General features: G+C 36.4%; 1 protein-coding gene across 1 annotated transcript; it reads right to left on the reverse strand.

The window, feature by feature from the left end:
• Nucleotides 1–527: 527 nt before the first annotated feature.
• LOC140798459 (probable chromatin-remodeling complex ATPase chain) lies at nucleotides 528–11,795 on the reverse strand. Its single transcript, XM_073152293.1, has 25 exons — nucleotides 11,408–11,795; nucleotides 10,626–10,748; nucleotides 10,297–10,403; nucleotides 9,228–9,340; nucleotides 8,085–8,182; nucleotides 7,646–7,825; nucleotides 7,324–7,545; nucleotides 6,194–6,328; nucleotides 5,823–6,105; nucleotides 5,676–5,749; nucleotides 5,164–5,384; nucleotides 4,994–5,081; nucleotides 4,814–4,907; nucleotides 4,503–4,691; nucleotides 4,380–4,411; nucleotides 4,140–4,216; nucleotides 3,967–4,056; nucleotides 3,800–3,869; nucleotides 3,444–3,501; nucleotides 3,313–3,371; nucleotides 3,075–3,240; nucleotides 2,718–2,896; nucleotides 2,427–2,642; nucleotides 2,157–2,267; nucleotides 528–865 (listed from the first exon to the last, which is right to left on the reverse strand). The coding sequence occupies exons 1-25, from the start codon at nucleotides 11,681–11,683 to the stop codon at nucleotides 848–850; spliced, it is 3,279 nt and encodes a 1,092-aa protein (XP_073008394.1). The 5' UTR covers nucleotides 11,684–11,795; the 3' UTR covers nucleotides 528–847.
• Nucleotides 11,796–12,619: the final 824 nt, after the last annotated feature.

Genomic DNA, 12,619 nt, shown 5'->3' on the forward strand with positions numbered 1-12,619 from the left:
TTAAACATATTTTACCTCAGAACCTAATCACAAAATTACTTAAAGCCCATATAAACTTTTTGCTTATCAATTTACCTCCATATAATTTTTCACTTAACAATTCCTTGTACTTATAATTTTGTTCATTAAACATGTTTTGTTAAGTTGTAAGTGCAGGGTAAAATATATTTAGACCGTTATTTATTAATTTTCTCCAATATTAATTATCTTCCAAATTAAAACATCACCATCAAGATGTCACTTGGCCGGCTAAACAATATTCAAAACTCACAAACGCAAGTCTACCTTCGTTTAAGTACACAAAAAGTTATTCTACTAATCTTTCCATATAATCACTTTCAACAAGCTATTATCATTTCCTCATCAAGAGGTGGGAACTCTCAGCATCTCCGCGTGATGAGAGATCCACCTTAAAAATCATACTGCATGACAATTCTTAGCTACTTAGTAATAAACGATTAGAACATCCAGCAAAAATGGGATTCATCTACTCTTCCAGCTATTAATCGAAGAGAATCTTAAGACAGTTTGGAGTTAGCAACAGCATTTGTGAAATGCTCTGTGTATTATAATACAACAATTATAATAGCTAATGTTAATATCAGCTGCTGGCTACATATGCTCAAAGGCATAGTTACAGCCCACATTTGGGCCAAAAATAGAGAAGAAAAGAGAAGATAACAAGAACTTTCTCTAATAAGTTGAAAACGAATACTATATATTAGCTTCAACATGAACCTGCAGAATGATAGCCACCCATGGAAAGGACCATGGGCTTGCCTGCGACTCCCAGTAAGCTTGACAAGTAAATTCCTGGGATCAGGTATACAAAAAAGAAACCTTCAAATTATCTCCTTCGCCTACCCTGAACAACCAGAAGAAACACCTCATGTTAGTGCGTATTGCATGGTTTACACTAGCTTTTTTTTTCTAATAAAAAAAAACCATGGTCGTTGTAACTGCTAAAAAAATCAAAGTGTGCCTAAGAGCATCTCAGTTTACCCTAGGAATTCAATACACAATGCGACTAAATAGGATCACTTTAGATATCGATCATCATGCATACATCTAAAACAAGTATCCACATGAAAAATCTAGCTAGGCTTCATGATGATGGGATTTTAATAGATTCCAATTGGCCACTGTCTACTCTCAGAAACAACCTAAGTTAGGCCGGAGTATTCATAGTGATGATTCACTTGACAAGTCAAACAACAATTAAAGTTGGAGACTCTATGTGCAGTTGCTTGTTACAACCATGGATTGACATACCAAGCACACCATTCGTCATGCATTGGCACATACCAAGATTCTGCCTCATTGGCACCATAAGGAGTATGTTTACTCCCTATTTGTGACCCTTGCTGCCATACATGATCACACGGCAATCCATGCAGAACTATTACCAAACTATTCGGCAACCTCATTCCACTAATCCTTGGTTCAAAAAAGGTCAAAATTAATTTCTCAATGAATTAGCAAAGAGCCCCATATCATCCCAAAGATGTAAGCAGTCTGGCTGCAAAGTTCAAAACATGATGTTGTGCTTTCCTTTTCTATTCCTTAATTCCAGTTTATGCAAAAAGATCTTTCTTTTCTTATTCTGTTCCTAAGGGAGTTCTTAAATTGAAAGATGGAGTTTCTCCTAATCTCTGATAGATCCACTTTCCCAAGAAAGCTATTTTTTTACTCCCTCCTTTCTATAACCTTAACTAGAATGGAGTATTTATAGTAGTGGACAACCACTTGTTAATTCCCTCCCTTTTCTAGTAATAATGTTGTGCGCTTGTGTGGATGACACTGCAGGAAGTATATCTAATAGTTGCAACCAAAGAGTAACATACAAATTGAATACAAGCAGTCATTTCTGTTGAATAACAATGATGGTTATCTTTAAACAGTAACTACCATCAACTAAAACAATTCAAAATCTTTGAGAAGCTTGCCACAAAGGAAAAACATCAGCCCCGGTTACATGATCACATAATGAAGGTGAAGATATACCTTTCTCATACAAATTTTAAACAAGCATACTGTGGAGAAATAATGACAAGACATTCCAAAAGAGAAGGGGAGAAATGAAGAGGAAAAGTTACTGCATGATGCAGTTATATATAATATTAACCTTCTCTCATATGCATATGATTTAAACTTACCGAACTTAGATACTCATCCATGACTGATTGCTTCCGTCTCTTAAATGAATTCAATGCAGGGGTCTCAAGTGCTGGTGCCTTTGCCATCGATCGCTTTGATGGTGTCAAATTCTGAAAAGGATAACACAGTAAAATAACATGGATTAGCAGTTCGAATTCTGATGACACCAAGTACAAATTAAGAAATTTCATTGCAAGGAACTAGTGATCCCTCAGTAACCCAATTTAGCAGTCAGAAAACAGGGAGCAAGAAAAAGAGAGCCCGAAAACCTTGGCAAGTTTCTTATCTTTCCGAGCCTGCCTCTCCCGCTCATCATATTCTTGATTCTCCTTCTCCACAAGTCGAATAAGTGTATCACATCGTCTAGCTAACTCTTGAGTAGTGCGGGACTTAACAAACCAGTCAAACCGAAACAATGGCGATGTGCGAAAAGCAGCTTTTAGCTCATCCCAGTTTCCATATCCAAGTTTGTGGACCATGCATAACTGGATAGATAACAACATTCACCATTAACATTGTCATAAATGAAAAGCACAGTGAAGTAAATAATTATAGGTTACCATGAATCGATCACATTCTTCATTGTACAACTTTCCTTTATTCTGGCCATACTGAATCTTCAATTCCAACCATGGATTCTTGTAGCGGTCCAACTTTTTCCCAATTGCTCTCATTATCTCATCTTTCCTAGATATTCTTGCTTCCCCCCTTTCAATGTTCTTGATAATTCGGTCATAATCTGATGAGATGACAAGCATAACATGCAGAAAATTTGAGAACCATAAAACCACGTTGCTTGCAAACTCACCATTGCATGAGTAACCATGTAAACAAATTAGTTGACAAAAAAAGATTTAAGAAATCTTTAAATTGACCTATAAAACATCTATATAAAAGATTGGGGCATAATGACATACCATTCAATTCCTTATATCTCTCTTTAAAAACTTTGGCATATCTTTCAACTTCCTCTTCAGTCTTTCCTTCCATTTCATAAGCTATACTTTTTATGTCATTTCGGCCATATTTCTCACATGCTCGAATAAAGGTATTGAAGTCTCTCCTTGTCCATGTTGAAAATCCCTAAGATGGGAGGATGTGTCATCAAACAAAGAAAATACCAAAAAACAACTCCAATTAAAATAATAACATTACCTCTTCTAATAACTGCTCCTTTTCTTCCTGCTCTTCCGCAGTTAATGGCTCACCAAGTTCTGGATTAATAAAATAACTATCAGCTGCTTGTTGTAAAACACATAAGAGAGATCTCTTAAGAGTAAGAGTACCTTCTGACTCATCACCATCACCAATAGTGTCTTTCACTTGATTTTTTTGATGAGTTTGCTGGAGAATAAAAGAGAAGCAGCTGTTAATCAAGTGACAAGGAAAAGTAATCCTATAGAGGTTTGTGCAGATGCATGCAGACAGGTATCTTTTGGGACTATTATATCCATAATACAGCAATATAAAGCTTTAGAATAGGATTGCCAGGGATCACAAAAAGATTAAAAAATTCTACGCAGCTTGGTTGTATATTTTAAGCAGTACAGGCTACTAGGAAATAAATACCAGTTCTGGCTAGAGGAAGTGAAAATAACAAGTGACTGAACACAGAACACCAAAAGAGTGAAGAGCCATGTACCATGAGATAACGAACTTCTTTTTCATACAACTCGCTCAGCCTTTGAGTGTTAAAAAACTGGAAATCATGTCTGAAATTAAGGTAGCAACAGACAAGTTGGTCATCCTCTTTTTCGTCCCACAAGTTGCAGAAAAAATGTTGGCACAAAAAAGAAAAAAAAAACTTACAACTGAGGCATTCGAGGTATCCGTGGCTCCCTTGGCTTTGCAGGCCCACCATGGCGGAGTGCTTGCTTGAAGTAATCTGATTCCGAGTAACTAAAACAATGAATTGAAGGTTAATCATCTTCAAAGGAAGATTGAGTATTAAACCACAGTCTATTCTGGTAATATGATCATACTTCCTCTTCCTTTCCCTTTTGGGTGGTTCGATCCAGTTCTCACTAACAAGTTTCTTAAAATCAAGCTTGTTCTCCTCCTTCAATCAAGCAAATCAAAAGACATTGAGTTCAAAAGCACCGTATTACCAAAAATAGGTAACGAGTTCATAGTTAAGGGAAAAAAATATAAAATCATATTCTGAGTAAAGCTGATTCCTTATATTAAAAAAAAAACATAAAACATAAAACATAAAACACTACCTTCTCATCATCAAAATCATACAATTCAGCAGCTGCAAAAAAAGGAGAAAAAACATATATAACATGTAATAAGTAAAAATCTTAGCTTGCAAATAAACAGTATTTGGAGAAAAATAAACATACTATCATCCATTTTAAATTTAATGGCATCTTCTGTAAATTTCTTCATCTTTGCATCAAGTTCTGCTGTTGCCTCTTCTCCTTTAGCTATAATCCGGTCGATATCCTCATCTGTCACCGTGCTGTCCTTGGAACTGAATACCATTTCAGCACCAAACCTCACCATTTGCAACAGCTCATCCTTATTTACAGCTGCATAAGATGGCATAATAACCAGAACATGATATTTAGCTTTAACACCATTAAGAACCTGAAATCACATTAACAAATAAAAATGACAAACTTATGAAGTTACTTCTGAAATTGGAACTTACTTTTCTGCTCTGCCAGTCGACCTTGTTGAATGACTAAAGCATCAAGAGCGAGCTTCTTATATGCTCTCTCAATCACTTTTTCCTCAATAGTGTACTGCAATTTGTGATTCAATTTCAAGTAACTCATCTAAAAGTTTTTAGTAACTAAGAACTCAAAGTAAAGCTATAAAAGCCAATAACCTCAGTGCAAAATCGGAATACTTGGACTTCTTTCTTCTGCCCAATTCTATGGGCACGGTCTTGTGCTTGCAAATCAACTTGTGGATTCCTAAAAACACATGTAAATGGATAAGACGAAAGATTTTAGGGCAATATTGAAGATAATTAGCATGGCAGGTAAAGAACAGTACCAATCACTATCATAGAGAATGACAACATCTGCAGTTGCAAGGTTAATTCCCAGCCCACCTGCCCTGGTTGAGAGCAAGAATATGAACTTTTCACTTCCTGGCTTATTAAAGGCATCAATGGAAGCATCACGATCTTCTCCACCAGTATTTCCATCAATCCGACAATACAGATATCCTCGATACATTAGATAATCTTCTAGGATGTCTAGCAGCCTGGTCATCTGTAGAGTGGGTAGTAACGTGATCATCATTAGAATTTAACAGAAGCAATTTGAATGAGAAAGTAGAATATATAAATGGTAAATTTCTAATATTCATGCCGAACCAAAGTTGACTGATTTCAATCAAAAGGTCGAGTATCATCAAACATGAAAATCGCATGAAACTTCTATGATTTTGTGCAAAAGTCCATCCTTAGCTCTCTTCTCACATATAATGCTGCCCGAACTAGAATCATGCTCAAGGCATTCAGAACTGACACCACGACGAAAAGTATAAGAACCAATAAAGACCTGTGAGAAGATCAAAACTCTGGAGTCACGCTCTTTGAGCTTGGGAAGTAATTTATCTAGAAGAACCATCTTCCCTGCAGAACAAAACTGAGTCAAATGCATGCTAGCCAAAAAACTTGAGAGAAAGGCAAAAAAGAATGCACATACCTGCATTAGTAATTAAATGCTCTCCTGTTGTATAAGGTGGCCCAGGTTCTGCACCTTGGAATAGATATGGATGGTTACAACACTTTCTCAGCTGCATGGCAATGTTCAAAAGACGCTTGCGTTCACCACCAGCATTAATGACCTCCAAATCTTTCTGAAGTAGGGCACGATAGTACTGCTTTTGCAACTGAGACATTCCAACTTTAAGTATGGTTTCTTTTTTGGGAGGTAAACCTTTTTCGACATCGGATTTAAGCCTTCGAAGAAGAAATGGACGAAGAACCTAGGTAAGATAAGAATAGAAGTATTCAGTCAGGGAACTCAGAACAGTATACATGTATCTAACAACAGTGGATGTCTTTCACTTTTACCTTGTGAAGCTGCTGGACAACCTCCTGCTGATCATTTTCACCAGAGATTTGAAACCATTCATCAAAGGTCTCAGCAGAGCTAAATATTTCAGGCAGTAAAAAGTTAAGAAGGGACCAGAGCTCATGAAGATTGTTCTGCACCAAAATAAAATTGTTAGTAAGACATTTATCGATAATAGAACCTAGGATGAATTACAGTTTATGTAATCTGGTGAACATAAGCTTCTGCCAAAATACCAATAGAAAGTGAGATTGTGGAACTGGCAGAAATCAAAATAGTTCCCCTTGACAAATGTTTTCCAGGGATAGTTTAAAACCTGCTGCATGAAGGCATTGGAAATGCTACATACTACAAATACTGAGTCATCAAAGGCACTAATATGCTAATATAACTGACAGTGATGAACTGCTGCAATAAGCAATTTGGCACACAAAATTTCCACAATATGACTATTGAAGATGTCCACTTAATGAGAGAAGTAAGAAGAGCATAGTGGTTTGCTTGATATTTTACAGCATGTCAGAAAACATAGTATTAAAGAGTGTCCAGATGCATGAGGCTCCCTCGAATGCAGAACCTGAGGAGACAAAAATACAGGCAGCCTTACTCCCATTAATGGAGAGGTTTTTCTTCCAAGACTTGAATCCATCATCCATTGATGGCACAGTTGGCACAACATACCATCACACAGTGAAGTCATGACAAATAGAAGAATGAAGGATCATATATGAAAAGGTAAGTTGCCAGAAATATTTCAAAAAGAAGTAACAAATTTCAACCAAATAAACCTGCATCAACTGAAAATGCAAATTTTGTGAAACTTTATGCATGATTTGTCATTGAAGATTGTAGTTAGATACTTAGATCATGGCAGCAAGCCCAAGCCAGAGTCCTTAAGCATTCACAACTGGCACTATGAGAAAAAGTATACTAAATGGACCAGTAAGGACCTCTGAGGAAAAGACACTCTGGAGTTGCAATCTATATAACTCGCTAAACAGTATACATGAATGGAGTACAAATTTCTTGAAGATTACACAGTTCAAAGTATAACTTGGTAACATTGAGAAACATTCAATTTGAAAAGAGAAAGATGAGAAAATAATGATATATGAATCTAAAAACAAACCTGAAGTGGGGTGCCTGTAATAAGAAGCCGATAATTGGTATGATAGAGTCTCATTGTTTTTGAAAGAAGAGAATTCTCATTCTTTATCCTATGAGCCTCATCAATAATAACATAGCGCCAGCTAAAGCGTCTTAAGGCATTTTTCTCTTTAATGGCCATCTCAAAGCTGGTCACACATACATCAAACTTCCCAGCCACTAAGAGATTATCCCTTATATATGCCTGCAAAATATGAATGCAAATAAGAATATAATCATGTACTTACTTAAAGACTATATGTCAAATGAACATGATGGATAAATAGCTAGATTTTACGACTAACCCTTTCTTCTGGATTTCCTAAAAACTTAACAGCACGCAAAATAGGACAAAATCGGCGAATTTCCTTCATCCAATTGCCAAGAGTGGACTTTGGTGCTACGACCATATGGGGGCCAGTAATTCCTCTGAACTCATGCAGATAACCCAGTAACGAGATAGTTTGCAGTGTCTTTCCAAGACCCTGAAAAAGAAAAACTGCCTCTCAAATAACAGCAAACATGCTATCTACGACTGCTTTGACATACATGATGAATTAACATGGAAACTGGAGATGTAGAACTGACTATTTGCATATCGAAGATCAAGCATCTATGTATTTAACAAATTATTTAGCTGAAAATTGGATTAGCTTTTTGCATAGTTATATTTTTGAGCTGCTAAAAATTTGAAATCAGGTAGAAAATTTTGCATAGTGAAAAACAACTATTATTCAAAGATACCATCTCATCAGCTAATATCCCATTGATGCCGTTCTCATACAATCTAATAAGCCAGTTAAGTCCAGCTAGTTGGTAATCCCTCATCTTCCCTTGTATGCCTGCAAAAAGAAGAATAAGTAAAATAATCACTTTGTTCATGTGCACCAAAAGTAAGGGCACTATAGAAGTCACAGTTTGAAAGACCAGTTTACTTGTATGAAACAGAATAATGTAAAGTCTGATACCATTCTGTAAATTCTGATCATAGAAGTGCACATAACTTGCAAGAAAGTAATAGTCATAGTTAATAATACTGAAGATTTGCATCATGGAGGTAACCTAGCAATTTGTGTCTGCTTATTCAGCACAAAGGTACCCTTCTTTATTCCACCTATATATGCGGTGTAGCACATAAGAAACTAAAATCCTAAATTACCTATTTCAAATTCTCAGTTACCTCATTACTAGAATGCAATAGACAATGTGCTGTAACAGTAAAATACCATCTAAAGACTAGATTCAAGAGAGTGATGGAGATCAGATCAAAGCACAATAAGCAGTAAGAAATCTGTTTTGGTGAAGTATTTAGGTACATCAACAAAAAGGGAAAATAACAAAGGATGACAACCCAAGGAACTATGAATTTAACCATACTTCATCAGATTCCTCCTCAAAAGAACAAACGAAATATGACACGTACAAGAGAAGCTAATTATCAGGTCATGACCACCAATGATGTTATGCAATAGCAGCTCGCCTTATATGCATAATTTATTAAACAAATGATGTGTAAAGAAAGTTCCATAATCACAAAAGAAGTTCCAGTGATTTCCCTACTAGCTTGCTTAAAATGATTTCTAAAACATATTCAGCATTCATATTAGGACCAAAAATAATAACGATCACTTGAACAAGTTCTCAAGGATTTTCACGTGCCAGTTAGATACTAACATAATAGACTGTAACTTTCATGGTAACCTTGTTAAAGAAGAATAACAGGCAATCTTAGAAAAAAAACATGACCTTCCACATCCGAATTATCACTACAAATAGACACCACAATTATCAAGGCTGATCACAATAATGTATCAGTAACATTTTCTATAGTACAATACTGCTGGATGGATATGATATGTCAAAGAGTATCACTAAGGAGAGACTTACAAGATGGTTGCGATACTAAACGTGTCCCTCCAGCACCAGACAACGCATCTTCTTCCTCCTTGAGATATTCTTCATCTTCTTCTTCCTCTGTTACTTTCGATGCATGACGGCCCCTATAAAATTATGTCTTAAGTATCAACGAATAAAGTGACAAGGACCACTTCTATGTAAATTTTATAATCATCAAACAAACTCATGTTCATGTGTGAGATATTTGCTTAGAGACAAATGGATCAGGATGTAACTTACTGACATAGAGCAGTAAATACTGAAAATTGGAAAAGCTATAATAAAGTATGTCTAATGTATTTTTCATTCATTTGTAATGTAATGTGGTTACCCATTAAGCCAGAACTCAAATAGAAGTTGGCATAGGCTAATATATAAACCTAGATAATTATTTAGGGAAATTACAATCTTCAATTACCCTACCAAATGACCTGCCAATTTTTTTATAATAATGGTGTCACAGGGCTTCTTTTCACCCAAATATGCCCTCTCCACCCCTGTTATTTTTTTACTTTCATTTACTTTGTCGTTTTCCTTACTACTTCCTCCCTTACTATTTGTTTTATATTCACATCAACGTTTCAAAGAAGCCAGTTATTTATGATGGTATCAGTGCAAGAGGTCCTGAGTTCCAACCCTAGCGAACCTATCTATCATTTAGAGCTTAAAACATCAACCCATTTAGAAAGTCTACATCTAGGAACTATTGAGAGCTCCTTCACTTGACATGCGAGAGAGCATCAGATCAGATTAAGTATAATCCATCATTCTCTGAGACTATAAACAAAAATTCAGTGATCCAATTTACAGCTTGATATGTTGCACTTGTCATACACATAATGCTCTTTTCTGACACATGTGAATCCAACCTCACTTAATTCCATCAATAAGAAATCTAATAAGTGATTATGTGATTATGCTTTTTAGTTACCTATCCAACTGTCTCAAAAGAAGTAACCAAAGGAACAGAGCAAAATCAAAAATTTAGATTGAAAAATTTAAGCCAAACATATTTTCTTCCAAGGCAATTGATCATGTAACATGGATCATCACACATTACCTTCCTCGCGGCTTCTTCTCTGATGCAGATTGGTTTCCTTTAGCAAAATGAGAAAATATTTCAGTTTGTTGCAGGAGATACTTCAACCGCCCCTTTCCTTTGTTGTTCTGTGAAAACATCAACTTTCAGTTATCACAAGGCAAATGCTGTAAACATACAGACCAAACACATATCACAAAGATGCAAATATTGAAGAGGAAAAACATAACAGCAGGTGAATCAGTTAGACATGCATCAGAATAATCAAAAACATAGTCATGCAAATGAAGTACATATTATGCATGAATCAGTCATCTCAATTATAAGTTCTTCTCCCATTATTTATATACCATGTCGGCATCAATTGCAGCATTCTGTGTATCCAATATTTCTTGAATTTTTTGTTTCTTCAGCCTCTGGAGTTCTTTGAGCCTAGCCTTCTCTCGCTTTCCAACTTCAGATGGCTCCTCTTCCTACAAATAAAATCAAATGAGTGACTCCAGTGGGTGAATAAAAACTTTATCCTTCAATACTTTTAATCTTTACTGGTCCTACTGTGTCTGGAGAATATACGAAGTGATAAACTACCAACTCAATAATTTCCTCTAGCGGATACCATGCAATAAAAAAAATGCAAACCAACGAAATAGGAAAGCTCTTTCACGCAGTAACTGTCACTTCCTAAAAACCTCAAACACTTAAATCAATATCTCACTCCGGAGGTGTATAATCAAAAAAAGAAGAGTAAAAAGGAGAGACCTAGATCATTTTTTTAAATTATCTACAACCAGAAAGAGTATGATCAACCATGATCTCAGTATTATCAATAGATAATTATTGCCCAGTCTTAGGTCCACCCACCTTAGAACAAGCTACGATAACGAGAAAAGTTCCTAAGAGAGCATGTTCTGATCTCAAGAAAACACCGGAAAGCAAGAAAATCAGATAATAAGAGGAGTACGAAGAACCAACTTCACGAATCCCATCAAATTCCACCCAGAAAGAAAGAAAACAGATCACATTCTAACAAAACCCTAGAAATCTTCAAACGAGGTAACAACCCCATCAAACCCCGCCAAAACAAAAACAACATCTCACAAACCCTGGAATCCCCCAAAAGAGTAATCTTTACCCCGTCACCCTCGTCGGCCTTCACCGCCGCGACAACCTCGTCGTCCTCCGTAGACTGCGAATCGCCGTCGCCATCGCCGTCCCCGGCATCCTCGCCGTCGTCGGGCCCCGCCACCCTAGCCACCGCCTCGATCTCCTCCTCGTCCTCTTCCTCCACGTTGGCCTCCGCCCCATTCTTTCCCTCCTCCTCCTCCTCCTCGGAGGATGAAGTCGACATCGAGCCCTCGTTCGACGGCTCCTCGTCAGAGAACTCCTCGAACTTTGCTCCCTTCGCCATCACTGACCGAGAGGGGATCGATCTATGGGACTTCTCTATATTCTCGCGAGGGCACGGGAAAGAGGAGGATTAGGGAAAGGAGGACAAAAATAAATTATAATAGCGTGAGGGGGGGGGGGGGGGGGGGTGGGGGTTGAATAAAGTTATGCGGGAATAAGCGTAGTTTTTGATGCAATCGATGTGAATAGGCCCATGGCAAAAAGAGGTGCTTTCTTTTGTTCCCGCCAATTGGGTTTGGAGCTATTCAGCCCGCCTTTCGTGGTGTGAGATAATGAATTGATGTGGTTCGAGCTAGGGCTACAAATTTAGCTAGCGACTTAGGTTGAGCTCGACCAGGATCCAATTAGTGTAATCTGGATTAACCTAACCCTCGTTTTTCTTTGTTATTCACAAAATGAGATCTTTACTCCATAAATATCTATTTCTATGTTCACTTATATTCTAAAATAAGAGTATAATAATTTTCTTTGATATAATATAAAATGAAGAAAAATATGAGAAACATATGCTTTATTTTTTCTAAAACTAATGAAAATATTCTTTGATTTCTTATAAGGTAGATTAATATGATAAATTGACTACTAAAAGGGTCGGGTTTATATGTATAAAATGCATGCATTTGTATAAATATTACCGTTCAATATATGTGCAATGATTTTATATTACGTTACTAAGTGTGTAATACTTCAGAGGTTGCTAGCTATGCAATGCTTGATCGTTACCCGTATGACACTTGAAAAATCACTTCTAAATGTGCAACGAGAGAAAGGTTGTTTATAATTTTTCATTACTTATGCAATTTTGATAGTTACTCGTGTTGTGCTTATTACATGTGCAATGCTTTTTATATATCCAATGATTAGGTGTGCAATGTTTCATATTAAATTATTTTATATACAATGGTTATAAATTTGTCACTAATTATGTTTTATAAAT

This window comes from Typha latifolia, chromosome 12 (genome assembly GCF_019914945.1).
Source record: "Typha latifolia isolate L0001 chromosome 12, TyphaL0001v2, whole genome shotgun sequence".
Taxonomy (NCBI): domain Eukaryota; kingdom Viridiplantae; phylum Streptophyta; class Magnoliopsida; order Poales; family Typhaceae; genus Typha; species Typha latifolia.

What these genes read in the sequence shown, in the direction of transcription:
- LOC140798459 (XM_073152293.1), bottom strand. Translation starts at nt 11,683, where the DNA reads ATGGCGAAGGGAGCAAAGTTCGAGGAGTTCTCTGACGAGGAGCCGTCG. An exon ending in GGATATTAGCTGATGAGATG is followed by an intron (nt 7,826 to 8,084) that starts GTATCTTTGAAT and finishes TTTCTTTTTCAG; the next exon opens with GGTCTTGGAAAGACACTGCA. An exon ending in TTGTCCAGCAGCTTCACAAG is followed by an intron (nt 6,106 to 6,193) that starts GTAAAAGTGAAA and finishes TATCTTACCTAG; the next exon opens with GTTCTTCGTCCATTTCTTCT.